The sequence below is a fragment of the Polyodon spathula genome, chromosome 28 (genome assembly GCF_017654505.1).
Source record: "Polyodon spathula isolate WHYD16114869_AA chromosome 28, ASM1765450v1, whole genome shotgun sequence".
In the NCBI taxonomy this organism is placed as follows: domain Eukaryota; kingdom Metazoa; phylum Chordata; class Actinopteri; order Acipenseriformes; family Polyodontidae; genus Polyodon; species Polyodon spathula.
The window spans coordinates 3143195-3170828 of record NC_054561.1 but is presented as its reverse complement, the minus strand read 5'-3'; the positions used below and the strand labels follow the sequence as shown (position 1 = coordinate 3170828).

Below are 27634 nucleotides of genomic sequence, written 5' to 3'. Positions count from 1 at the left end.
GTCCCTGTTTATGAAACATGTTGAGCATAACTTTTCATTAAGGTGTCAAACTGTTAAAAGAAAAAAAAAACGACTAATCTGAAGACTTTTTTTTTTTTACAACAATTCTAAGGGTATTTACCTTCAGTTAAAATAAATAAATAAATGTTTTCTAAAACCAGTTTTTTCGTTTTCATGTACTGTTTCAAAATTAAATGTGACAGTTTTTGGCAAAGACGGAGGAAAAAAATATTCTAGGCATGTACAAATGAATTCGTATGACTGCGCATGTGTTGTGACTACAAATGAGGCACTATTTGGCACAACACCTGGATCATCTGTTTGGTGCGCTGCAATTAGGATTAAATTAGTACAGATTTGCAGGATTTTGTAGTCCGCATTTTCACAATTCACCCGTAATGCCTCATACCATATTAAAAGCATACCAAGGAGTATTGTGAAACATAGTGCAACATAGTGACGCATGTTAAATACATAAAGATCAACAGCTTTAAAAATATGTTATTGTTATTATTTTATTTTTTATATATTTACATATTCTTCCAAACAGTACTGTCCTCTTCAAGTCCTGGTGATTCTAGAACCATCAGCGGGGAAGGTGCTTAAAATACTACATATCCCAGAAGCCCTTTCGGCAGCACAAACGCTTTTCCACATCACGTGACCCCTTTCAGACTCAGCGGCTGGATAATAATGATGGGAATTTGAGGAAGTTTTTTGGGGAATCGGGCCCGAACCAGGTGTTTTGAGTCTGATTTTCGTTCCCAAACTGTAATGTCCGGATCTCAAATGTGTCCGCGGGGCGAGGAGCGTCTTAATACATATAAACAAGCACCAGTCCTCAGCGTCCTTCACCATGAAGTCTGATCATTTTAATGGTTTTAATTTTTTAATAATTAATCATATTAAAAACGTAACAGCACTCGCTGGAACCGGATCCTTCATATTTCTATCCGGTTCGGCGGTAACGAAGCAGGAACCGGTTTGCACATACGCCGTATGAACGTACAGACAGAATGATTGACTGTTCCTCTACCAGTGTAATGCTACACTTTAATCTGCCCCGCTATAGAGAATAATTCATTTTTTAAAAATCCATGCATTAGACGCTAGATGTGACACTTATTTTTCGTTTAAAACAACACAGTGCTTTTTTTTTGCACACAAAGGAACAAAAAGCCTTTTCTTTCATCATGGAATTTGCTATTTTTTTAAGGCTTATATTTTCTTGTGGATGTCCGTTTTGTAAGATTTGATCGAAATTTGTTAATGTTACCTATATATATATATTCATATATAATATATATATATATAGATAATATATATATATTTATATATATATATATATATAAATATATATATATATATGTGTGTGTGTGTGTGTATGTGTGTGTATATATATATATATATATATATATATATATATATATATATATATATATATATATATATATCACAGTAAACCTTGTTTATGATTCGGGGCATTTTTCATTTAAAACAAAACCAGGAAATTCAGTTTATGACCAACGACTGAAAGCAATCTTAAAACCCACCCAAATAGTGAAGCCACCATAGAGTTTTACACCTATATGTGACGAGCGTTTTAGACCCGAGCTAGATCAACAACCAGTATAGGCAGTTCATTAGATAAATAACAAAACACCAGGCAAGCCGCAGCACAGTGAGTCATGTGTTTTTTTGTCCCTGAAATAATATTTAAATTACCACAGGTGGCGGCTCCACCATCTTGGAACTGCGTCAAGATACAAACAATAAACCAGTTAGACACACTAGCGCTTCACGTTGCCATAGCGACCGATATAGGGCTGGGCCTGTTATTCTTCGGTCAGGGAAATCTGTGGTGCAAACAGCAGGCAGGGCTCCGGTAGTCCAACCCTTTGAGTTTAGCCAGGAGGTATAGATTACCGTCACTTGGAGACTGAAGGGGAGTGTCTGTTCGGTTTTCTCTTTCGTCTTTTATATTCTAGCATTTTTTTGTTGTTGTTTTTATAAATCTCACATGTTGCCGAAGCAGGTTTTTTTTTTTTTTTAAACTGAAATATCGCTCTGTTCTGGTAACAGGTAAAAATACCAGAGTGCTGAGGACGCAGAGCTCCGAAGGGCCTAAACCCAGGACACGGTAACAGGTGGATCCTACACCTTCACCAGGTACGTGGGATGGGAGGTTACTTATATTTGTTACAAACTGCAACACTATATTTACAGTCATAGCTTGTGAATGAATGGTGATGAACAGGTTCTAGGCATGTTCAGTGCTGATTATTCTTTTTTAAAACTAGCTGAATTTAGAGTACTACTGAACTATGAATGAAAAAGGATTGCTGCACTATATAGCATGGTCAAAGCGTAGCAAAGTAAAGTAAATCTCCTACATATGTGAAATATTGCTAAACTACACGTGTGGCCAAAAGTCTAGCATTACCCCGTGTAATTAATGCATACCGCTTTGTAGTTTTCCACACGTTTTTTTTTAAAAATTGACATTTTGAAATGTAACATGAAATACTATACTACTATTATGGCTTCCGGCAGACTTTTGCGATATAATTTTGTAGTTTCGTTGATTACATAAATGATCAATATTATTATTATTTTTAGGTCTCAATCCTAAAATTTATAGGTGATGCAAAACGTTTGACGTTATAGCCGAACAGTCAATGTGCATGAATCTGTAAAATGACTATTCAGATTGGTCATGGTTTTTTTTTTTATGGGATTCTGCAAGTGACAGTGAAATTTACTATGGAATAGAATGTTAATCAAGCTAGTGCTAACTTGTTAGGTAAACATTTTGGGGGAGCAAAAAAAAAAAAAAAAACCTTTTACTTTAAATTTTATTTGTTTGTTTTGCAATCACTTCTAATTCTTTTCACTCCCAGCATGAGGGTTATTATATCACACTGCCAGAGCCAGATTAACACATGCATTTCTTCTAGGGGTGTGATATCACCTGAGTCATTGCAATTATTTCATTTAATCTAGCCTAATTAAATGGGAGGAGACGATAATCGATGAAAACACCTATTCCTTTTAAAAGGTAGTTCAGGCAGGTTACATGGTTAACGGTTTCAGTGACTCAAGTCATTGGGCATTAGTTTCTGGTAACGATGCTGTGCTTGGTGTATTTGTTTGATCTGAATGCCAACAAACTACTATCAGAAAAAACATCAATGCAAAGTATGTTCTCTAATAGCCATAATGTGGTACCTCTATGACCATGCAATGTATCTGCATCACAGGGCAGTGTTTTTGAGGCTGGTTGAGACATTTTGCATTATCTTTATTTGTAAACATGCATCTGGTTCATAGACCAGGTTAGCGCTTCTGTAAATGGCTGGGAGACCACAAATTGATTAGTTTTATTTATTTTCTTATTGATTTTTTTAACATTGTAAAACATCATTGTTTTTAAACATGAGTTTAAAAAAAAAAAAAAAAGTGAGGTGAATGAATAGTACGATGGCCCTTTCATGACCAAAAAAGCTAATGAATGGTTATGTCAGGCAGAGCTACAGCTTCTCTAGCAACTAAACAGTCATTAACTGGCCACACATGCACTGCCCCCTCTGTGTTTTAATGTAATAATAATAAACTGCCTGCTATGCCACATTTTAATGTGTCATCACCACACTAAGGTTCAAAGCGAATGTGTGCTTGTTCAAGGCTTATATTTTGTTTTCATGTTTTTAACATACTAATCTGTGATGCGTGTACATTACCGTGTTTTGCCCCCATGCTTTTACTCTCCAACACTGCTGTTAACTAGAGATTCAGACAGAGAAACCATGTCATCGTCATCGTGATTCAGCAAGTTGCACGTGAGGGATTAATCATTTTGTTTGCTGTCAAAACTAACTAATTTGCAAAAGCCCTGAAGGAAAGTTCAGTGTTCACTTGTGGTTTGAATCCCATCAATTCAGTTCTGGCATTCTCAGCCTATTTTATTAGTGGGCAATGGTGTACATTTACAAAAAGCAAGACATTTACATTGCAGCAATACCCACAGAACTGCGGTTTCCTTTCTTTTTATATCATCTTATAAAGTCTTGAACCCAAATACTGGAATAAACTTGCATGTTTTATCCTCCTCTCCACAGCTCGGCTAGCGTAATAGGCCAGCCCCTTCCACTAGCAATGGCCGACAGTCCTATAGACGAGCACCAGGCTGCCCACCTTCCCTGGTTTGTGGCTGTAGCCCAGGTCCTCGGTCTGACCTCGGTGGTCATCACAGGAGTCTGGATGGGTCACTATCGGGGCGGCTATGGCTGGGACGGGACCAGTCTCCAGTTCAACGTCCACCCCCTGTGCATGGTCATCGGAATGGTGTTCCTGTATGGAGACGGTAAGTTTCTCAGCATTGACCTCAGATTCAGCTTTTCAGTGTTTCTTGCTTGAATATACTTGATTTCGGGGGCACCTGAGTGGCACATCTGGTAAAGGCACTCCAAGTGGAGCGCAGGAAGCGCCCTATAGCTTGGAGGTCACCGGTTCGAGTCCAGGCTATTCTATTGCCGACCGTAGACAGGAGCTCCCAGGGGGTGGCACACAATTGGCCAAGTGCCGCCCGGGTTTAGGTCAGCCAGGATGTGCTCGGCCCACCGCGCACCAGCAACCCCTGTAGTCTGGCCGGACAACGTCGGAGGAGAACGCAGCCCAGAGCCCAGAGCGGCGTTCTCCTCTGACGTTGTAGTTCTGAGGTGGCTGCACGGCGAGTCTTCAGTGTGAAAAAAAGCAGTCGGCTGACGGCACACGCTTCAGAGGACAGTGTGTGCTCGTCTTTGGACACACGCAGAAAAGCAGTCGGGACGGACGCTTCAGAGGACAGTGTGTGCTCGTCTTTGCCACTCCCAAGTCAGCGCGGGGGTGGTAACAATGAGCTGGGGTTAAAAATAATTGGAAATGCCAAATTGGGAGAAAATTATAAATCTATTGTATATATTATAAAAATTAAAAAAATATAATATATATATATATATATATATATATATATATATATATATATACTTGATTATACACGGCATAACCCATTCATCTTATTTCTTTCTCCCAAAACTGCCCTATCCCACAGGATATTTATAAAGTAGTGAAGATCTATAAGATGTATCCCTTTAAACAAACATTAGTTTAGGATGTTTTCCAAGGGGAGATGGGGAAAATAAAGACTCACAGAAAGAATTAGCTGTGGATATTCAAGGTCAGGACTTAGGAGAGCATCTGCACTAAGACATCATTGCCAAGGTTTGTCATTTAAATGTTTTTACTAGATTTCTTTATAGTAATAACTGTTTCAAGTTATTGATGATGCACTTCAGGGAACTCGTATCAAGAAAGGTTCTTATCAAGAAAGTGTCAGCAAATCCCTAAACTTACACAAGCAGTCGGATCTGCCCAACAACCTGGGCTAATGATTAAGGTACTCTATCAGTGCTGTCCAATCCTAACTTTCCAAGAGTGTCAAATTCATCCAATTGTACAAAAAAAGAAATACAATTTACCAAAACAGATTACAGCTTTGGGCTGTCTTGAGGGAGCCATAAAGAAAATTTAAACAATAAAACGACAGGAAATGGCTGTCTGTAACTTAATCTTAGCTGTTGGACAGTAAAAAAAAAAAAAAAAAATTAAATAAGTCTTGCAGTTAATGGCATTAAGTCTTGTAACCTGAGGGAGAGGCTGGTTTGTTGCCCACAGAAACCGATTCTCAGCCATGCTAAACAACACAGGAATATAAAACAGCCTGCGGTCAGTTTAGGACTTGAGGATGATCACTGTTATATTTAATTTTTTTATTTATTATAAAACCACCAGGATCTGTCTGGCTTTCCGTCTGAAGCAGACGTTTGAAATAAATTAAAATAAACAGCCCCCTCACCAACAACTCTCAACTTAAAACAAACCAGGTCAGCGGGTAGCTTAAGGCAATTAGATCACCATACTTAATTTAATTTGCAGATTAACCTTTAAAGGGCACTGGTTCATTAATAAGGCTTCTGTTTTTTTTATTTTTTCTGGTTCCATGCAGCAGCGGCTTTGAAGTCATTCTGGTCCTGGGGGACCCCTGTGTCTGCTGGTTTTCTTTTCAACTGAGTTCTCAATTACTTAGATGAACCCTTAATTGAACTACTCATAAGCTTAATTAGACCTATTAATTGTTTTCAGCTTTTAAACAGTAGGAGATTAAGCTAACTATACAATTTTGTAAGGAACTTGAAAAAGGCAACTTTTTAGGAGCCGAGAACAATTAAAAAGGTCTAACTAACCACATTATTAGACAAGTTAAGGGTTTGATTAAGTAATTGAGAACTCAGCTGGAATGAAAACCAGCAGGCACAGGATTTTGAAACCCTGGTGTAGGCAGTATACAGTTTAGACTAGTCCTGTGTTTAGTGCACAGCTAGGAGATCCAGGGTTCGATTCACTGACTGACCCTTCGGGACAGTAACTTAAACCTTTTTTTTTTTTTTTAATTATTATTTTTACGAAACAATCAAGCTTCAGTAATATACTGCTGACATGGTTATTTGCATGTTTTAGTAACATCTGATCTGTTATACCCCCATGACTTTTCCTAATGAATGTGTGAATGTAGGTTTATTGAGTATCTCTCTGTATCTCCTCACAGCTATCCTGGTGTACCGAGTTTTCAGGAATGAGCCCAAACGCATCACCAAGATCCTCCACGGTGCCATCCACCTGATCTCCCTCATCATCTCCATCGTAGGTGAGATCCCCAGCGTGCCACAGTTCTGCCAGCTTTACTTGCATGTCACATTCTGGGTTTATATTCAAAAGGTTTGGTCAACACAGCAATATTTTGATAAGTATGTCAGCTCTAGTGTTAAGCCCAGTGCAGAAACATAACCTATTTTGTAAAAGTGATTCAAAGTTGCCGTCAGTTTTAACATAAAACTGGATCCAATACAGAATATTTATTTTCCCCATAAAAATGTGTTGTACAAAAAATTCTCATTTCAGACTTGAAAGACATATTTTAATTTGAATTCCTGTTTTTTTTATGCAGGTTTGATTGCCGTGTTCCAGTTCCATGCAAAGTCCAAGATCCCGGATATGTACTCGCTGCACAGCTGGTGTGGAATGCTCACCTTTATCATATTCATTGTGCAGGTAGGCAGCTTTGCATTCCTTCCCCTCTGTTCCAGATCCTCCATTCACATCTCACTGGCCATGAGGATTAGCACTCCACTAATCAAGTAAGTAAGGGACTTGTGAACACCTTGGATAACCCCCCTGTGTGTGTTTTTCTTTTCCGCAGTGGGTGATGGGTCTGACTTTCTTCCTGTTCCCTGGTGCGTCCGTCTCTCTCCGCAGCTGGTACCTCTCGCTGCACGTTTTTTTCGGGCTGGCGCTGTTTGCCCTCGCCATAGGAACCTGCCTGCTGGGCATCAAGGAAAAGCTGCTTTTCAGCATCATGTGAGTCCGCTGCTTCCAAGCAGAGAGGGTTTCAGTGGGGACTAAAATTGGTATTCCTTTAACTACTGTATGCCATGGTATAACAGCATCGCAGATCAGAGAGTAGTGTAGAACAGTATAGCATGGTTAACTACGGCAAATGCAATAATATAAGCTGGGGAAAGTTTGTTAAATTACTATATTAGTTTACCATTTTAAACGTCTATTTGGGAGAACCCCATACAGTATTTACCTTTTAATACTAAAAGAAACTGAAATTCAATGACAGATGATTCAACTACAAGTTCTTAGGCTTTAAATTGTTGTGTGATTAATAGTTAGTCATATATAAAGTATGGATCAGTTGTTTTAAGGATGAAATGACATAATTACTTGCAGGATTCGTATTACGTTCGAATGACATCGTCATCAGTTCATGATATTGTATATTGCCTCTTTTTTCCCCAAAATCAACAAAAAAAGGGTCGGCTGATTTTAATGCTAAACCAGTTAGGTCCTTCCCAGGTGCTGTTGCAGTTACTTACACATTAAACATGGGTGCGTGCACTTCCTCACCAGCTGTATTCTCCTGCATCCCATGCAGGTCCACCTATTCAAAGTTTGAGCCTGAGGGGATACTGGCCAACGTGTTGGGATTGCTGCTGGTGGCGTTTGGTGTGGTGGTGGGATACATCCTGACACGGGAGGAGTGGAAACGGCTTCCCAACCCAGAAGAGCAGGCCCTATCCATGAACTTCAAGAACCTCACTGAGGGCGAGAGTCCCGACTCTCCCTAAAACGCCCTCCTTCCCTCCTGGGACCAGGGGAGCCAGCCTGTCCCTGCCAAAGCTTCACCATCCTGTTGCAGATATTGCAGAGCACAGCCTCCTCCCCCTGCTGGCAAGCTGAGGGATTGTCTGTGCAATGGAATGTTACAGAAGGTTGTACACATCAATATTACCCAAACACAGTTTTAATCATGACCTTACAAACACACTACTTGCCTGTTTCAGAATTGTCAAATATATAGTTTCGCTTTTTTTTTGCTGGGCCAAATAATGTAATTACCATTTCCTTGATTTTGGTTTTAATGCTAGTTTTGTTGTACTGTACACAGGCCCACATAGCTTTGTGTGAAAGTTACAAGGAACTGTTCAACTTTAATGTTTTTCTTTGCTACATGTACATTTGGTCTATATTTTCTTTTAAATTACCTGATGGTTCAAGTAATTCCTAGAATTAATAAGTGTTCATCTAAAAGCCAATTTGAGTGCAATGGTGGGGGTGGTTGTTATTATTATTATTATAAAGATATAACTGTACATGAAGTTATTTATACTGCATATATCAGTTAGTTTTTGGGGTTATTTTAGTTCGCCAGAGCAGTAGAATTTGGCCAGTATGCATTCATTATATTTAAATTAACTCAGTAGACAAAGTCTTAGGTTGTGTTCCTATGAAAATGAATTGCATTGATTCTGTCCTGCATAAAGTTAAAGAAAGTGAATTATTATTTATCTGATTAGTAGCTGACCCCTAAACATGAGAGATTCCCAGTAGTGTCAAGGTGAGCAAAAAGCATCCCTTGCCATTTTATTTTTGTTCTGCATCCAACTTCCTCGTTCAGTTGGTTAATATTTAAAGTAAGGGATTATTTTATACTGGGGCACGACTGGTAAGCGTTCCTGTATAGCATGAAATCAATTGCTTTATCGATCAGTCTTGAAATCGGATGAAATTTGAAGTTATGGCCTAGTTACCTGTCAAATGCAGTACAGGCTTTTAAACCTTCTATTAAACATAGATGTTTTTAACAATAAATATCACGCATGTCAGATTGAGAATTTGCTATATTTAGTGTCTTGTCTTTAAACGTGATCTTTACTGTCTTGGCAAACCAAAAACAAAATGTTGCTGCCATATAAATACAGACTGCTGTGTAGTTAATGATACAAGTCTCAGTTGATATGTGGTTTTTTTATTTGTTTAACTTTACATGTTGTTTGTGTAATAAATGTCCTATTTAAATACTGGTTGTTATCATAATAAATGTATGCTGCATATGTATGTAGTCCTGAATTAGTTTTTACTGCTACAGTTGTATTCGTTGCACGCAAATGGTAGGGTCAAAAGATAACTATAAATGGAACGTTAGCACTTAAAAAATTAAACAGACAAAGGTATGTCCTGCGAATAGAGCACATCCCAGGGTGCAGGGCATGTCACCGTTGTGCAGCAGAAAGGAATATCTAGAAACTGACCTCACCTTGTTCGGCTGGTCAAGAACGCCTCTACTGGATTAAGCAATGCCTCACTGGAAAACATGGCCCTTACATGTTGTTTGGTCTATCTTGGGTCTAACATTAATGTAATAGTTAAAAAAAAAAAAAAAAAAAAAAAAAAAAAAAAAAAAGCGGCAGAATACAACACTGCAAAATCTAAAACACAAATTCGCCATGCCGCCACCTTCCCAGCCACACCTTGCGCACAGGTGGAAGGGGGTTGTCACAAACGAGACGATCTCAGTGAAGCGACGTAATGGCGCCTCCTGCTGTACAACGGTGAGCAGTACAAAGGAATAGCCACTAGAACAGTCTGGTCCATCGGCTCCCTTCAGGTGGTCCCTATTAAAGTTACATAATTACAGAAAGAAAGCGGCAGCATAGTTTATAGATCCCATTTTTAAACGAAAGCTATATGCCGACAATAACAGCATGCACTCGGTTCAGACTCGGAGCAGAGAGAAAAAAAAATCCATTAAAACAGCAGTACAAACTCGCCTGGGCCGCAGGTGAAGGGGGCGGGGTTACAGCTCGGACTACCGAGCAAGGAGACCAATGTAAGGGCAATGTTGATAAAAAGAACATCAGAGTGCCAAGTTGTAGCATTTATGGAATATAAAGAAACAGACACATACATACATACTTGTACTAATTTGAGAATCATTGAGTAAAGAGAGTCAGGTTAAGCTACTTAACTCGGAAAGGTTCAACAGACTAGTACTGCCCTCTCGCGGCCACAAATAATTACTGCAGTTTCTCTATTAATTATGTAGCAATTATTTTCTAAACGTTTGTTAAGAATGAGCAATCGATAGTGAAAAAACACCATTTTAATAATTATATATATAATACAGTAAAATGTAGTCATTTCTGTTGACCACAAGAGGGCAGTATCAGGCAGCAGTCAAGACCTAATAAAAGGACCTAGCCAAGGCATACTGAAATAGTCAGTGCGCGTTAAAAACATTTGAGGTATGAGTTTCCTTCTTTTTTTTTAGACAGTTAAATAAATGAATAAATAAATAAAAAAACATTTATTGCATCAAACAGTGAATGCATTGTAGTGGGTTTTAAATGCTCTGAACGGGTTAAGAACTTGCCAGTACCCGAAACTATGACAATTACCATAAATATGATCTCTTAAGCAGCGCAGGAAGGATAACATCCTTTGTATATTTAAGTTGTAAAACTTAAACACTATCAATTATTTCAGGCACATGTTAGATTGCTATTAAATAAAAAAAAAAAAAAAACAGCTGGATTCTTTTTTCTTTTAATAAATGACTTCAAGTCTTGAAACTCTATATCTAGCAGCATGTTTACAGTTAAATATTTTCTACACACGAGAAAGCTGTCATAACAGCCAACATCCAGTATGAAGCATAACTTTTACGACTGCTGTTTGATGAAAGCATTTCAAAACAGCAGACTGTAATATTGAATTTCACTTCACCTGTGCTGCGCCCTGTGCTCTTCGCATTGCTGAGATTTCTTGCTCACAATCTTGCTCATTGGTCTAACACTTATTGTATTGCCCAGCATCCAGCCCTGTTAGAATCTATTTATTGAAACATTATATATATATATATATATATATATATATATATATATATATATATATATATATATATATATATATTACACACACACACACTGATGCACAAAGGAAACACAACACTCAGGTCTGGTGAATTTAATCAAATATTTTAAACATAGATATCAAACACAATCACAGAAAATGTGAACATAAATACAGATCAAAGAATCATGAGTTTTCAGTTACAAAGTTAGTATCGGGTATGACCTCCCTGAGCATTAATACAATCCTGGCAGCGTTGACGCACAGACCTGACCAGCCTCTGGATAGACTGCTGTGGGATGTTCCGCTGCTCTTCCTGTGCAATTGCAGCCACCGGTTGGCTTCAACATCGCAACAGTCAGGATAACGGTCCTGGGCCGGTGTGGTTACCCTCTGCCTTCCAGGACGTGGCCTGTCCCTCACAGAGCCGGTTTCCTGGTTTCTCTGGACTAGTCTGCTGATTGTTGAAGCAGAGCATCTCATTCTCCGGCCAACGTCTCTCACAGACAGGCCCACCTTCAATCATGCCGAAGGCAACCAGCCGATCGTCATTACTCAAGCGGGGAGCGGTCGTATCTTTCGCTGTTCTTGTGTTAATTAAAATCATGTCTTTTCGAATAGATATTTATACAGATTCTTAAAATCAATCCATTTTGGCAATTTTAACTCAAAATACCAAACACTGAGCACCTGGTGGTTGTTATGAAATCTTGACTTGAGCTCAGTATTTTGTCATCCCAAGGAACAATACTACACAAATAATCAATAAACCAATCTGCTCACTATTTAAAATGTAAATAACATGATGTATGTGCCCAGTGAGCTATTGATATAAAAATTAGATCGCTGCGTTTTCATTGTGCATCAGTATATAAGAGCAAGCTTCCCAACATTTCAGTATGTTTAATATACCTTTGTCAAGGAAAGTGTGTTTGAAAACAAACATTGCAGGTATTTATAGGTTTTTGATGCCATGGTAACCACACTTTTATTTCTCTTGAAAACTAATGTCTTTGTGATGTCATTCACTATGTAGCTAATGATGTAATGATCTACTGTTCCTTTCTATTTAAACCTGCAGTCATCATGGTATCCAGTCTATTTATCCATTTATTTTCTTGTATTCTGTATTGTACGTTATCTAATTATTTTTTTCTAAACTCACAAACTTTAGTTCATCCATGTTGTGTCTGTTCCTTGTGAAGTGCTGAATTATTGTTTCATTTTCTTTATTTTTAAGACTTAATATTTATTTTCTTTATTTGCGATTTCACTTTGATCTTTTCCAATACATTTTCACACTTTACATGCACTTTTACAGGTTGCAATATCTCAGTGTATCTATGATCCTTTATGTTTACTGTGGACTAAAATGTCAGCCAAATTTGCATTCCTTCTAAAAGATACGATCGGTGCTTTCGGAAATATTTTGTTTACGTGTTCTTCTGAAATATGAAGTATATGTAAATGCTTCCAAACAGTCTTTAGGAAATGTTGGATAATAATTTAGAATATTATTAATTGTACTCTTAACCCTCTCTTCCCTTTTCTTATAATCCAGTAGTTCATTCCTATTGAGTTTGTCAACCTTTTTCAATTCTCACTGAATAATTTGCTCTTTCTCCTTTTAAGATTTATTTCTAATCCTTTTCTGTTTTTTTTTTTTTTTTTAAGTCATTTTCATCAGAACAGATTATTTTGATCCTTCTACCCAGTCCTTTAGGAATTGCTCTTTTTGGATAGGATGTGCAGATCTAATATACAGCTATAGCCAAGTTTTGCATCACCCTATAGTGTTCTATGTCTATTTCATTTTTACTTAATCGAACGACAGCTTGCTTAATTTTGAACAGAAGAGCTACAGCTTAAACAACTGCTGACAGTTTGTGCATTGTCACTTTTCATCTACTGATGAGTCCTGATGAAGGTGCGTGTTGCAGTCTCTCTCAACTTTGATGATGAACTATTCAATAAAGTAACTTGATGAGCAATAAAACTTGGAATGGACTTGGATCAGTGTGCTACTAGCATATCCAATATCCAAAAAGCAAGACATTAGACTGTATTAAAATAAAAAAGCAGACGCCATCATTGTCTTTGTTCTTCCTTTGTAGTGGTAACCATTTATAAATAAGTACAGTATTCTTTCAGACACAGTTGATTGATTCAGATTACAATCTGTACTCAGAAGATAAAAATGCATTCTTAATTTTTTTTGTTAAACTATCACAGCGATCTCACAGCTCACATGTACAGACAATAGAACTCTGCTCAGCAAGCAAATACATTAAAATAAAATTAAACAAAGAAAAAAAAACGTTTCTTTCCTCTGGAGAAACCAAATAGACTGGGGATGGACGCTGCTCCTTGCGCCATGACCCTCTCCCTCTTCAATACAATAATGATATCACAACCGCTTCACTCACATATATACACACACATTATATATATGTCAAGGACCGCGTTCACTCACATATATACACACACATTATATATGTGTGTGTGTGTGTGTGTGTGTGTGTGTGTGAATTCAGAAAAAGAACAAAACATGCAGCAGATAATGTACAGCGAAAATCCTTTACATTGCAAATCTAGAAAAAAAGACATTTTTTACATTACTTATTTCAGAACAGTTACTGAAATATCATCCCCAGCAATTTTCTGTGAAAAGTATGCCCCCCCACCCCCCACACCTTCTAACTCAATAATATTGCCTACTGTATTATCAGGTATGGGGTTATTTACCAAACAGGCGTATCTGCCTTTCTTAAATCAAACCTGAAACCCTATATTGCTACCTGACACCCCCCCCCCCCCCCCCCATACACACACGTACACAGTGTTTCATTTCCAATCCTCCTTATCTGTTGAGACGCTTACAAAAAAATAAACTAGAAAACTATCCCTTTCCCTTCCTAAAACCCTGAAAAAATAGATCACAAAATAAAACTTGTTAATTTTTTTTTTTTTTTTTTATGCTCTGGATCTATTTCTTAACCACTAGCATTGCAAGCATATAGAAAGCAGCTTTTACTGTCCAGACCACTTACCCAATCCACGTGGGGGCCGATAGGTTGCTAGGCGGCATGGAACACACACACACACACACACACACACACACACACACACACACATAAATATATGGACACTGCTACGTCAGTCTGTCATGACCACGCTTTTCAAGTTTTCTGACTAAAAAGATGTTATTCCTAACTTACTGGAAAAGGGGGAGAAGGATTAAAACTTTTACTTGAAGAAGTTTCCTAGAATTTCACGGACACAACATTAAATATTTCGGACGTTCTTTCTCAAGAAGATTTCTGTCCGTTTTTTGATCGGAGAAGCACACGATTGATCATGTGCATTTATTGTCTTCCTAAATGTCGGTCACTTACTAAGCAACTTTCTCGCGGGGCTATGACACATCTTTTTCAATGGATCCTTGCAAAAGGTGGTCTACACACAGTAAATGCTAGGTGATAACATATTTAATAACGGTCTTGAAGCCAGCCATGCCCAGCACTGAACACAGAAACGGAGAACTTCTGGGTATGAAAAAGAACATTCTGACAAGTTAAAATGCCAATAAATAAAACTATATACAACTGAACAAAAACAGGTATATATTTTTAAAACCCCCATGCTTATATTTACAGTATTTACTAACACCCCCCCCCCCCCCACCACCACCACCACCACCACCACACCACAAACAAGGTGACTTAATGGTCCCTTATAAAGGGAAAGAGACAGGCTTAGTGGTAAGAGCTGAGGACTAGGAGCCAGCTGATCCCATATAGCATAGTGCAGTGCAATAATAAAATATACATAACAATAGCGACTTTCATGGCGAGCACTTTAAGATGCTAGTTATCAAACAAAAACATCATCTATTTATATTTAAATTTAGAAAAGGAGTCCCAGACATTTTGGCAAATTATACCACAATCTTGGAATATACGTGTTAAAGGGTATATAAGGACCTTATTATTTTATTGTGTTTTATTTTCTTTTACTTTTTTTTTTTTTTTTACATTTTGACCATTTTTTAAAAACTTTTAAATTGCATTCTACTGCCTCCAAGATGGCTTCACTACATTTTCCAACATACTCCTGCTCACATATGTAACTGAGATAGATTTACCAGTGAGCAGGAGAATGATGGGAAATGTAGTTCTGAGAAATATGTCCACCTTACAGCTATAACAGAAACAGATAGAGAGCACTGCAATTTAAAAGTGGTCAAGATGTAAAAATAATAATTATCACAATACACACACACACACCTTACTTAAACAGCTGTAGCAACACATGGGAACATGCAACAACAAAATAAAAAGATCCTTATATACCCTTTAAGCCAGTATTGTAAAAACACCTCTAAAATATACAATAGAAACCAATGTATTTAACTGGATTAAAACATAGTTAACAGGTGAATCCCACTGTGTATTTAGTATAGCAGATGGTATGGTATAGCACAGTCACACATCTCTCTATTCAGTAGCAGACTTGAACATCTAACAGAAACACTGGTTTGCCTTGACTGGGGGTGAACCAGCCACTATGAACTGTAGTTTACAGCTTCCAGTTGCTTATACTTCTTGTTACTGACATCAAACATTTTCACAGAAGACTGCTGGGGGGGCAGTATTCAAAGTTACGAGGATTGATCAAATGTCCAAATCTGTCGGCCACTATGTACAGCAGATACACTTTGTGCTAAAAAGGGAATACATCTTCATATTTTATTTTGTTACTTTTTTAAATGCATTTATTTACTTATTTATTTACTTGGAAAATAAAAATATAAAAAAAAATCCCACGAGGACAAGAACGGTTTGCTATTTCTATATTAATAAGGAACGACGACTCACAAATAATTACCCCAGTACTGTCATCCATCAGAGAAGAAACCAAGTGTTTAAGAACGGTAAAGTGCTCCAATATTGCATTTCACGTGGGTATATATATATATATATATATATATATATCATAATATATATATATGAGGGAAAAAAAGTGCAGAAAACTGTGGGGGAAAAAAAATAGAGTCAAAAAGAAAGGAACAGTTCTTGTCTTTCAGCACTGAGACAAGAGACTGTATGTTCCTGCTTACTCTGTTTTTATGAGCTGCAAACAAAAACACTCTTCATATTTCCAGAATAGTCTATTTCCATAAGTGCCTTGGGACCGGGGGACATTTACAAACTACAGTACTTGTGATAACACAGAACAGAAAGTGAGAATGTACAGCTGGCAATCACTAAATACACAGACATCTTAGAAAAGTACTAAACACATTTTGATATACATATTGGTTTTACACAATAGCACATGTGATATAATGTAGTTGTACAACCTGGTGTGTGTGTGTGTGTGTGTGTGTGTGTGTGTGTCTATATATATATATATATATATGAGACTTCAGAAGGAGGTGGGACTCTTTGTGTCAACGAATCAAGGTGAATATAACTTTTTAAATGTGAGGGTGCTAATATTCAACTGCCATTGGATGAATTACTTTATGCCTGTTTTTTTGACCAATGATTTTTTTCGTTGAAAACTCTAGTCTTACGATTATGTAATATATTCGAGCCTAATGTAAATATGTATGCCTAAAAATCGGCAGATGCATTCATTCCATATTTGCTCAGTATTTCTACAATATCTAGGAGACTGTATAAACTGCCTTTCCATTTTTAAAAAGCAATTCACTATATTTTGTCTGTCTTTGGTTTTCTGTAACCCGCAAAAACATCTACAAAGGCTACGGCTTCCGTCTTTCACTGCGTCAAAAACAATTAATAAACAAAAACCAACCATAGATGTATATCAAAATATTACTTTGAGTTTGTGAATGTCCCCCTCTTTTACATTTTTCACACTAAAGAATTAACAAGTTGCTTCTGATAAACAAAAGAAAAACATAAAAAGTAAAAACCTGATATATAACAATTCTAAATATTCTGTATGTTTTGTATATTGTTTTTAAGTACAGAACTGTTGTAAGCCTCTGTAACATTTACAATATAGAACATATTAATTATTGAGTATCTTCAAGGACACACCTGTATGGAGAAACCAGTTGTACAATAATTTGCCACAGAAGCATTAGTAATAAGCACAGGCTTCCATAAAACAGTATCTACAGGACAAAACCCCAGAGTATTTACACAGTGAGAGAGGACAGAGACCTCAAACTGGCTTTCTGATCAATGCACCCAAGCAGACAGGGATACAGTGCAGGTGGGGGTGGGCTGGTCAATCAGATATTGTCTTTCAAGTGGCAAATCATCAATATAAAAAGTAACATATTTGCTTTAAATAGATCACCTTTCTGAAAACACTGCCACTTGTTGGATTGAAGAGGTACTGCGAGCACCGTTTCGTTACTCATTTGCTCTATTTGATTTCTGATTGAATATATTAATTCACAGGATAAATTATCAATCATCAAGACTGGGTTTAAAACAACAAAAATAACTATATCCTTGTTTGGGTTTGGTTTAATAGAATTTCGGCTTTAAAAGTTTGTATGCAACTCGGAAACTGATTTACAAACTATGGGCAAGAAAAAAATTATGAAAAATACGGCTGACATGTCCAGTTGAATCAAACCCAGGATTTTCACTCTCACTCAAGCGTTAGTCATTCCCTTTTGAGTGAAAAGGCCACAGAATCTCCTTTAAAAATGTCTGTATCTGTATATGTTACATACAGTTATATTTGAAATACATTTGCACAATATTTTGTTATATTTTTGCTTTTTAAATGACCTTGGTGTGATGTCGTCGTTCACAGCGGAATCCCGTCACACACCACCTCTTAGCATTCCCACACAATGCACTGATGTCATGGAAGCCTGTCTCTGCTATCCCCATTTCCCTTCCCCCCCACACCCTCCCACGTCCAAGCGATACATCTACACGTTCGACTCCACGAAAGGTCTCTTTGGTTTGATGGGCGAGGTCTGCCCTTGCCGGGAATCTCGGGACAGCTGCCGGTAAATGCTGTCCTGGTAGGCCTGGGATACGGGCATCGTCCGGGCCACCTTGACGTCAGGGTAGGTGGGCACCTGGCTGACCCGCTCCAGGATGTCTCCCCCGTTGCCTCCGGCCCGCGAGCCGTTGGCGAGCTTCCCGAGTGAGGGCGGCTGAGGGGAGTAGTAATCGTCCTCCATGAGGTGGCCGTTCTGGGCGTTGTTTGTTTTGTTGTAGTAGGCAATGTTGCCCAGGGAAGAAGGGGGGCTGTAGGAGGAGCCGCCACCTTGTTGGGCCAGGCTGCTCGGAGAGGTGGGGCTGGTGATTACCGTGTCCAGGGATGACACGGCCCAAGGGCGCGAGGGTTGGAGGAGGTACTGCTGAGTCCGGGCAGTCTTATCGATGATGCCCATGAAGGGGGTTGTCCTGGAGCGTGTGTTCTCCCCTTGATAACCTCCTCCTCCTCCTCCTCCTCCCTGCGTGGGAGAGATGGACGAGTGATCCTCGCAAGAGCGCTCGTAGGCCGGCATGAGTGGGATCTCCATCTGCTGGATGGAGGCGGATGGACGGAAGCCGGGGGTCAGGTTGCAGGCCGATCCCGTGGAGAGGCTGCTGCTGGAGGGAGAAAAGCGCAGCCCCACGCTCTGGGAGTGGATCAGAGGCCTCGGGGTTGGCGGGTGGGGCTTGATCTCGGCAGGGTTGGCACTGACAGGTCGGCGGACTAAATGGGGGATTTCCGGGGAGCCCAGCTGGCTCTGGGGCAAGCCAGCTGAGCGCTCCAGCTCGTGTTTGGAGACTGGGTAGTAGGCAGCCGACTGACTGCGGCTGATTTGTGGAGTCTGGCTGTAGCGCACACCTACCCCTCCACCGCGATAGGCAGAGGACGGCCGCTGAGGGAGATCTTCTTTAGCCAGACCGGATTCCACTCCCCCTCGGCCACCATGCTGACAGAGCGCCCCTGCGCTCAGGCTGGCCTGCACCTGCTGCATTGGCCTGCCTTCGACGGAGGGCTGGTAGACCAGTCGGCTCTCAACGTCTACAGAACTTCCCTGGTAGCGGCTGCTGATGGGGTGAGCCATCTGCCCATAGGGGCCGCCTCCTCCCATCACTGCACTGGAGTGGACGGCCGAGCTGGGCTGGTTGGTGCGCACGATCTGGGCCTTGGCCGGCTGCAGCCTCAGGCCTGGCTGCTGTTGGTGCTGCGAGGTCTGGGAGCATTGGGAGGTCAGCTGGAAGGATCTCTGGCTCATCTTGGAAAGCGGAGACTTGGGTCTCCCCGGCAGCTGGTCCTGCTGGTAGCGGATGGGGGAACCAGACTGGGGGCGGTAGAGGCAGATGCTATCAGTCGGCGGGCTGGCCCTATACTGGGGTCTGCGCAGTGGGGAAGGAGGTGGGCTCTGGTAGTCCTTACCCTGGCTGCCTGCTGCGCTGCCCAAGGGTGGAGGGGGGCTGAAGCGGTAGGAGGGGCCCTGGTGAGCTGGGGAGGTGTGCGGCGGGCTGGGCCGGTAGTGCGAGTTCTGGTGGGTGGGCGAGAGGGACGGGGAGGTGGAATGTTGGTAGCTCTGGCGGGTTGGGGAGGCCATGGAAGGCGGGCTGGGCCGGAAGTCGAAGGACTGCCCCATTGGGGAGCCGCCCGATAGATATGCTGGAGAGGGTGGAGGGCTCTGGATGACGGGCAGGCCGGCTGGGCCTGGCAGAGACTCACTCTGCAGGTTGATAGTGATGGTCTGCAGGTCCTGCTCCAGATAGTCCTCGTCGAAGAGGTCCTGCACCGGCTCCATGTCCTCCAGGCGCGGCTCGGGGGGAGGAGGGGGAGGCGAGGCAGGGGGAGAGGGGGTCTGTACCTGCCGGGGGGAGAGGAACTCCTGCTCCTGTTCCTGCTCCTGCTCCTGCTCCTGCTCCTGCTCCTGCTCCGGCTCTGGCTCCAGCTGCTGCTGCTGCTGCTCTGTCACCTGCCGGCACTCCTCCTCCACACGTTGCAGCAGCCGCTGGATCTCCCGGTTGTTGGGACACTGCTTCATGGCCTCATTCAGGTCCTCCAGGGCTGCAGGGAACTGCCTGCAAGGACGAGAGAGAGAGAGAGAGAGAGAGAGAGAGAGAGACAGAGAGAGGAGGGGTGTCAGAGACACGGAGTCAAACCCTTTTATTTCCCAATATTCCAGGCTGACTCCTACCATGAGGTGCCATTTCCTAATTGTACTTTTGGAATGGAGGTTATCAATGAAAAGGCACATGCATGCTTTGGTGAGTTAGAAATAATGGTAAATCTTAGGAGTATGTGCATGGGAAAGAGGAAAGCCTTCTGATGAATCCCATGTTTTACAATGTTAAGCTGTATGTGTCAGTTTCTATCAAGACCTAATGATTATTCAGCATTCTCTAAGTAGTCATTGTTGCATATTCAAAAAATATGATCGTCATTTAAGTATAGGATTCCTTAAGTAACAACGATTCTGTATTTAACACTTCCAGCACTAAGTAACTTTATACAAAAAGTGCATTTTGCACACACAAACACACACATACATATTAACTTGGGATTCATTAAAATGATATACAGTGCACTTCTGTGAAACAGAGAAGCATCAATGTTAACAAAATCAAGCACAACAAAACTAACAGCTAATAATAATAATGATAACAACAACAGTAATACTTTGTGTCAAAGCTATTTATAAAACTTATATTCTCCGACACGTGGTGGTAGTTCCCATAACCGTGGTCTGGTGCTTGCTCTGTCAGTAACTATAAAGCACCATAGTCAAATTGCCACCCTGTTTGTCTCTGTGTACAGTAGACTCTCTCCAATCCCAACCATGGCCTCATAACAAAACGCATGCCAACAGCCACTGTAGAAGCTGAAGGAGCATAGTACAGTGCCGGTCACCTGAACTTTAAAAAAAAAAGGTGGCTAAGAGCACATTAAAGTTAGCAAACACATTTACAGCTGTACTTTCCCAAATACATATTGCTTTTAAAATGTAAGACAAAAACATAAAACAAAGACATTTTCGGTAAAGATTACCATCAGAACAAACCAATCCCAACTGGGTTGGATTGGCGAGAGTCTACTGTGCAGCATGCATATATATATATATATATATATATATTTTTAGGATCCCCAGTTGCACTAAGCAGAGCCACAGCCGTCCCTATGTCCCCCTGTCTGTCTTTCTGTCCCTTGTCTCCATTTACCTGCTGCTGCGTTTGGCCCGGGCTCTTGCGTAATAGGCCTCGTAGGATTTTGGTTTCAACTCTAGTGCCTTGGTGGCAAACTCCTCAGCCATCCCAAAGTCCTGCAGGTAACAAGAGGTCTGACAGTCATACACTAGCCAGGTTATACAAGCCCACTTAGAGAGGTGGATTCAGTCAACCAGTAACGCAGCGGCGTGGCTTTATGACCCGCTGTGGTTCCACTGTTCTGCGGCGGTACTCTCGACGGTGGGCTGTGAGCAAATCTATACTTTAAATACATTTAGGAAAGGGAATTTGAGCATGTCGGTAAACTACGGGCTTATTGACAGATGTTTTCTAAAACAAAAATGACTGTAAAAGGTTACTGTGGTTCAGGGTTTCCTAAGTCAGGGTCATTAACTGAATAACTGAAGGGAACCTAGAATGATGGAACAATATCCTAGTACTTTGAAAAATGGCATTGAGGATGTATGTGTTTGTGTGCATGTGTTAGTGTTCTCAATTAAGTAAGGGTTTAGTATTTTTGCAAACGTTCAGGAGGTGTTTGGGAGGGTGGGGATGCATGCCTGGATAGTGCCACAGAGCAGGGAAAGAATGCTCAGAATCATAAAGCAGCCGTGTATTTATTTTGATTGAATCAACCCCATATAGATACTGCTACAGCCAAAGGGAGCACACACAGAGACAGACCCACAACATCAGGCTAGTCCCTAAACAGAGATGGACGCAACAACAGAGGCACCCACAAGCAAGCTCTCTAACAGACAAAGTGCTATACCGAGCCATCAAAGGGAATTCCAAAACAATGCTGTGCCAGTGCACTTACAGGGGTTGTCCATAAACAATCTTTTTTTGTACAAAATAAATAAATAAATAAAAATAATTATATAAAGCATCTCTTGAAATTTTGATTGGATTCTGCCATAGCACAGGGAAATAACTCTACCCTTTTTGTATCTTTTATTGAGTCTGGTTTAGGCCCAAGTTAGTACTACAAAATAATATTTTAAAAAGGAAAAGGAGGCAAAAACACTGATGTTAAAAGTGCTGGTAAGCCTGGAATAATAAAATAAAATCAATACAAAAATAAAAATCTAATATTTCTTAACATGTACCGTTTGTTTTTCAATTTACAAAAAAGTGATGTAAAACACTGGTATATGTATTCTTTGTCTTCCAAAACCATCTTCACTAGAGCATTTTTCGTTTTAGGTCGCATTAAGTCTGTCAATATATAGCACATGTAGTATTTACAGTTGTAAAAATATAAAGCATAAATAAAGACAGAAAGAGTGGTTACTTATGGACAACCCAGTGTATCCATGCACAAGAGCACATGACTACCTAGAACACAGATATGCCAGACACACACGGACATAAAGAACTTACAAACATGAAGAAACTCACAAGACACAGAACAACAAACAAGCAGACTCCAACAGGCCAAATCCGATGACACTAACAAAACACATGGCTGTTCAGGATAACCTCCACAACTCCACTGAGTGATACACGAATGTATTGAATGGGTTGGGTACTAAACGTTACATTTAAACTTGGTCTCAAAGCTGCTTGGCAGGGGATTGCTTTGGAAAATGTGCTGGATGAAGGCAGTGGTGTCCAATCACAGTCTTGGAGGGCCATTCCACGCCAGGTTTTACAGGTAATATAATTAACTACTACAGGGTCTGGATGGAGGTTTACCTGGTTCAGTTAAACAATTTAAAACAGGGTTGGAACAAAGACCAGGAGTGGAAGACCCAACTTTTGACCCCCCTGGACTAAAGAGCATCTAGATGGGTGAGGTGGGTTGGGAAGGCACATGAGACCAAGGGGAAGTCATTTGGGAGAGGGATTTTCTTAGGTTTCTACTCCATGCAGAGACAAAGATTTCCTTTCTCTCACACACACACGTATATTTGTGCTGTACTTATACTTATGAGGACCAGCCACAGACACCTATATTTTGAAATCTAATAAATCTGTCCCTGCCTGAAAACTAAACTTAGCCCTAATAAAGTAGACCAGAGCATACAATTACCTACAACACTGATCCACTCCCACCCCCCCTCCCCCGACAAAATATAGATATATTTCTGACCACAGAGAAGTGCAAAGATTTTATGAAAGTGAGGACTGTAATTCCAGTCCTCAACAGTGTTTGTTTGTTTTGTTTTGTTTTTTTCTCGATCTTGTATACGTCTGAGGACCCATGGTCCTCACTTGTAGAGTTACACAAACACAACATCACAACATGCACACCAACAAAACACAGGTACAAGCATGCACACTGGCCTATACACTCCTGAACGGAAAGTATTGCATACACCAGGAATTAACATTGTTTCTTGCTTGTTTCTCCATTGTGAAATGCTTTTTTTTTTAAATCTACATTTCAATAGCAAGTCATTATAGCAAGTCACCTATGTCTATAATAATAATAATAATAATAATAATAATAATAATAATAATAATAATAATAATAATAATCTTTATTTTTATATAGCGCCTTTCCTAGTGGACCACCAGCACAAAGCGCTTTACAAGATACAAGACTAGGGTGTGTGAACTATGCATCAGCTGCAGAGTCACTTACAACAACGTCTCACCCGAAAGACGGAGCACAAGGAGGTTAATTGACTTGCTCAGGGTCATTTACTAGATTCAATCTCTCTGGTTGTGTCAGTGGTAAAGCCCTGTTTTGAAGCAAGTACCAAAGCAAATTTAATGAGAGGAACAAAGCAAACTGCAATGGTATAAAACCATCACATTAGCCCCGTCCAACATAAATCGCTCAAAACATATATGCATGCTTTTCTGTTTCCGCCAGGAGTATGTGTGCAGGACCCCCTCCTCTCCTCCTCTCCCCCCACACTCACATTCATTTTTCGACGGCAGCGGGACAGGTTCAGGAGCAGGGACACCTTGAGCTCTCGAAAGGTCTTGAGGTCCTCGCTGAAGCCCTCTCGTGGGAACTTCTTCAGGGCGTACTGGTAGCGTTGGGCTGCTTCCTTCACCTTCCCCTTCTGTCATGGGACACAGAGAGGCAGGCACAGGATTTGACTCAGAAACACAGCCATAAATAAAGCTATATAAAGACTGAGTTCAAAGGTACTTGCTGACTGCTGGAAATGTATTCACGTGCTTACTGACTTGTTTAACCCTTTCATGCATGAAATACTGAAAATAGTTTGGGATACTAATAGATTTATTTTTTATTAGTCAAACATGTAATGCACAGAGACTAGAAGATGAAAGCCCTGGTATTGCACCTCATTAACTTAAGTCTGTGGACTGCCAAGATTGCAGCCAGGGACATAAGGAATAAGGAGGTCCCAGACCATGAAATGAGTCATTTGCAAGACTCAGACATACAATCTGAAAGTTAACTGGTAGCCAATGCAAGGCCCCCCAAGGCTGGGGTGATGTTGACAATGCCCTGTTGTGCGCTCCCTCACCTTATAGAAGGTGTCCCCCTCTTCAATCAGCTTGCTGAGCAGGATCATCATGATGTCGGGCTTGGAGGTGGCCATCGCCCAAGTGGCGGGACCTGCAGTGTACAGGATGCATGATGGGTAGAAAAACTGAGAGAATGCAAGGTGTCTCGGAATCGCGGTGAAGAAATACCAAAGAAAAGAGGTGGGGTGGAGGGGTGGGGAGGGTCTGCTGCAGAGAACACAGTGGAACGCTTTTCTATCACTTATTGCCTACGGGCTGGGTCCACTAGCTGAGCATTTTCAACTCCTGCTCTCCTATCTAATGCTACAGAGCACAATTTGTTACCAATTCTAAACTATAAATTAGATAATGATCATGTATTGGAATTTTAAGGCAGATACACAGCTTTAAAAGGGTGTCGCAATAATAACATTTTGTGCCAGTTTGAGCCATTGCTAGCGTCCAACATTAACTAAACTCACCACGGCTCCTTTACAGCCATTATGTTGACTTGAATAAAACCACCTTTAAGGTCGTGCGATTTTACAAAGAGAACTTAAATTTCACCAGCCGCAAGAACTGAAATTCAGACTGGATCCCACGCCATTCATATTTTCAGCAGAAGAGGGTGTGTTTGGCTATTTATCTGTGACCTGGTTTAGCAGCAGCAGAGTTAAAGTATGCTGCCAGTGTTCGAACACTGGAGGGCTTGTGCACGTGTTTCCAGGAAATGTTTACTTTGCAGAAAGCCATGCATTTTCACAAGGCTGTCAGCAGGTTTCTGCTGTCGCTGATGCTGCTGTGCTCTGAAGGGTTTAAACCAGCTGTCTGGATCCTCAGTTACAACCACGTGTGAATCTCACACCTTGGGGAAGAAACCGAAGTAACAACCAGCAGTGTGTGTGGGGGGGAGAGAGAGAGAGCAAGAAGAACAAGAGAGAACCACAGAGAGCAACAGAGAGAGCGAGAAAGTGAGGAGAGAGATCGAGAGAGAGCGCGAGAGAGTGAGGAGAGAGATCGAGAGAGAGCGCGAGACAGCGAGAGCGAGTGTGCGTTTTTTGTTTTGTTTTTAATAATAAATTACGGCAGAATTTACCATAGTTCTAAAATCTTATATAAAACACACTAGTATAAATGTGGAATTGGCTCCAGGGGGTTTCAAAGCATTTATAAAAGTAGGAGTTAGCCTAGAATAAAAAGGTAAAAACGGCTGCTAATTTTACAGGACTTGAACCAAACTACTAAGTTCTATATTTCAAGTTACAACATACTTTTAAATGTCAAATAAGGTGTTACTGTGGGGAAATGTCAAACCTTAACACAGAGCTGTGATACTTTATCGATCACAGACGACTTCTGCATAATGCACAGGGCCAAGTAATTTGAAAAATCAGATGAGTTTCAATACTGGCCTTCCTCAATGTTACATTTAGCCTTTCTATTTTTCACTGGTATTTCTGGCTTTACAACATATCAGAATGGAAGTTGTTGCTGATAATGTATGATAATGAGCTGCTAATTCTGTTTAAAAAGAGTCTGGTACATGTAAGGCTCTATCTGACAAGGGCTGGATCTTGTGAAAGAATTTTTTTTAAAAATCACCCATAAGGAGATGTTTCCTACACCTGGTCTTGTGCCATCTGGAAAAAAACAAAACAAAACAAAACACTGGTCTTTGGCTGCGGCTAGCACTGTTCCCTGCTGCAGTGACCCTCACAACGTAACAGCGATAATGAAAGGTTTGTACTGATGGACAGGTGCAGTTTCATGCAGAAGTCACAAAACGTGGTCGGCAACGCTTCTTATTAAAATCAAGGGCAAATATGCCTTTCCCAGGTATTCACAGAATCCCATTGCTTTACATGGTCATGGAACAGGTATTGTCCTCTTAGAATGCTGGCTCACTGCAGGAATCCCTCTTTTATAATAAAAGAACCTTGAATTGTGCGGAATGGACATAAACAATCTACTCGCTGTCAAGATTCCCGGAGTTGTAAAATGGAAAGGCTTCTTTAAAGGGCAACATTCTGGGAAAATGTGATTTTACATTGAACCAGGCCATGCTGCACGAACAGATTATTCAGAGTTCTCCACACAAATCAGGCGCTGACAATCACGTAAGGGCCTTTGACAAGTGAAGAAACAGCTGCTAGGATTTGTGATGATCGCTGCTTTTCTTAGACTCAGCAATCCACACAAATCCAACAGCTGTTTCTTCAGTTATTTCAATTGGATTGGCAAATTAACCCAATAAACACCAAATACCCTCAGCTTGATCTGAATAATCTGTTCATGCAACACTACTAGACAAATCAGCATTTATGCTTAAATGCATTTTTAAAACACTGAAATGTTGCTGAGGGATTCCCTTTAAGGAAAGTGTTAGCTTGTAATGACGATCACTAGCATTCACAGACTTGCGGAACTAGGGTTATCATATGACTCCATGTACACTAGGACTAGGACCACTCACACCCCAATGCATCACAATGGAGCGTATGGCAACCCTATATGGAACACACTTTACAGCTAAATGGATTTTATATCTTTTAGTAAGAAGCCTTGCCGTAATTTCAATTGAAAATACCTCTTGGTCTGCTGGGCAGCGTCTGACAGCCTGGGGAAGGGGGGGGGGGATGTGTGTGTGTGTGTGTGAGAGGGGGTGGGTGTGGGTACAGGAGATGGGGCATGAACACAGAAGGGAGGGAGTAAGAGGAGAATGAGAA

At 40.6% G+C, this 27634-nt stretch overlaps 2 protein-coding genes across 13 annotated transcripts in view; one reads left to right on the top strand and one right to left on the bottom strand.

Annotated features, from left to right (window-relative positions):
• The first annotated feature begins 1755 nt into the window (after positions 1–1755).
• LOC121301863 (transmembrane ascorbate-dependent reductase CYB561) lies at positions 1756–9494 on the top strand. Its single transcript, XM_041231537.1, has 6 exons — positions 1756–2169; positions 4119–4363; positions 6644–6742; positions 7043–7146; positions 7295–7452; positions 8036–9494. Exons 2-6 carry the CDS (start codon positions 4156–4158, stop codon positions 8226–8228), a joined length of 762 nt encoding a protein of 253 aa, XP_041087471.1. The 5' UTR covers positions 1756–2169; positions 4119–4155; the 3' UTR covers positions 8229–9494.
• A 6825-nt stretch (positions 9495–16319) lies between these two features.
• The window catches only part of LOC121301861 (protein TANC2-like), a 159838-nt gene continuing 148523 nt past the window's right edge, over positions 16320–27634 (bottom strand). For 10 of the 12 annotated variants that reach the window (XM_041231524.1, XM_041231528.1, XM_041231532.1 and 7 more), the window contains 5 exons: positions 27496–27525; positions 24929–25020; positions 24350–24496; positions 21471–21571; positions 16320–20333 (listed from right to left, as the gene is read on the bottom strand). In XM_041231524.1, coding sequence (XP_041087458.1) covers positions 18218–20333; positions 21471–21571; positions 24350–24496; positions 24929–25020; positions 27496–27525 — 2486 coding nt within the window. In that variant the 3' untranslated portion in view covers positions 16320–18217. The remainder of the gene's footprint in view (positions 20334–21470; positions 21572–24349; positions 24497–24928; positions 25021–27495; positions 27526–27634) is intronic. The other 2 variants (XM_041231527.1, XM_041231531.1) reach the window with 1 other exon arrangement.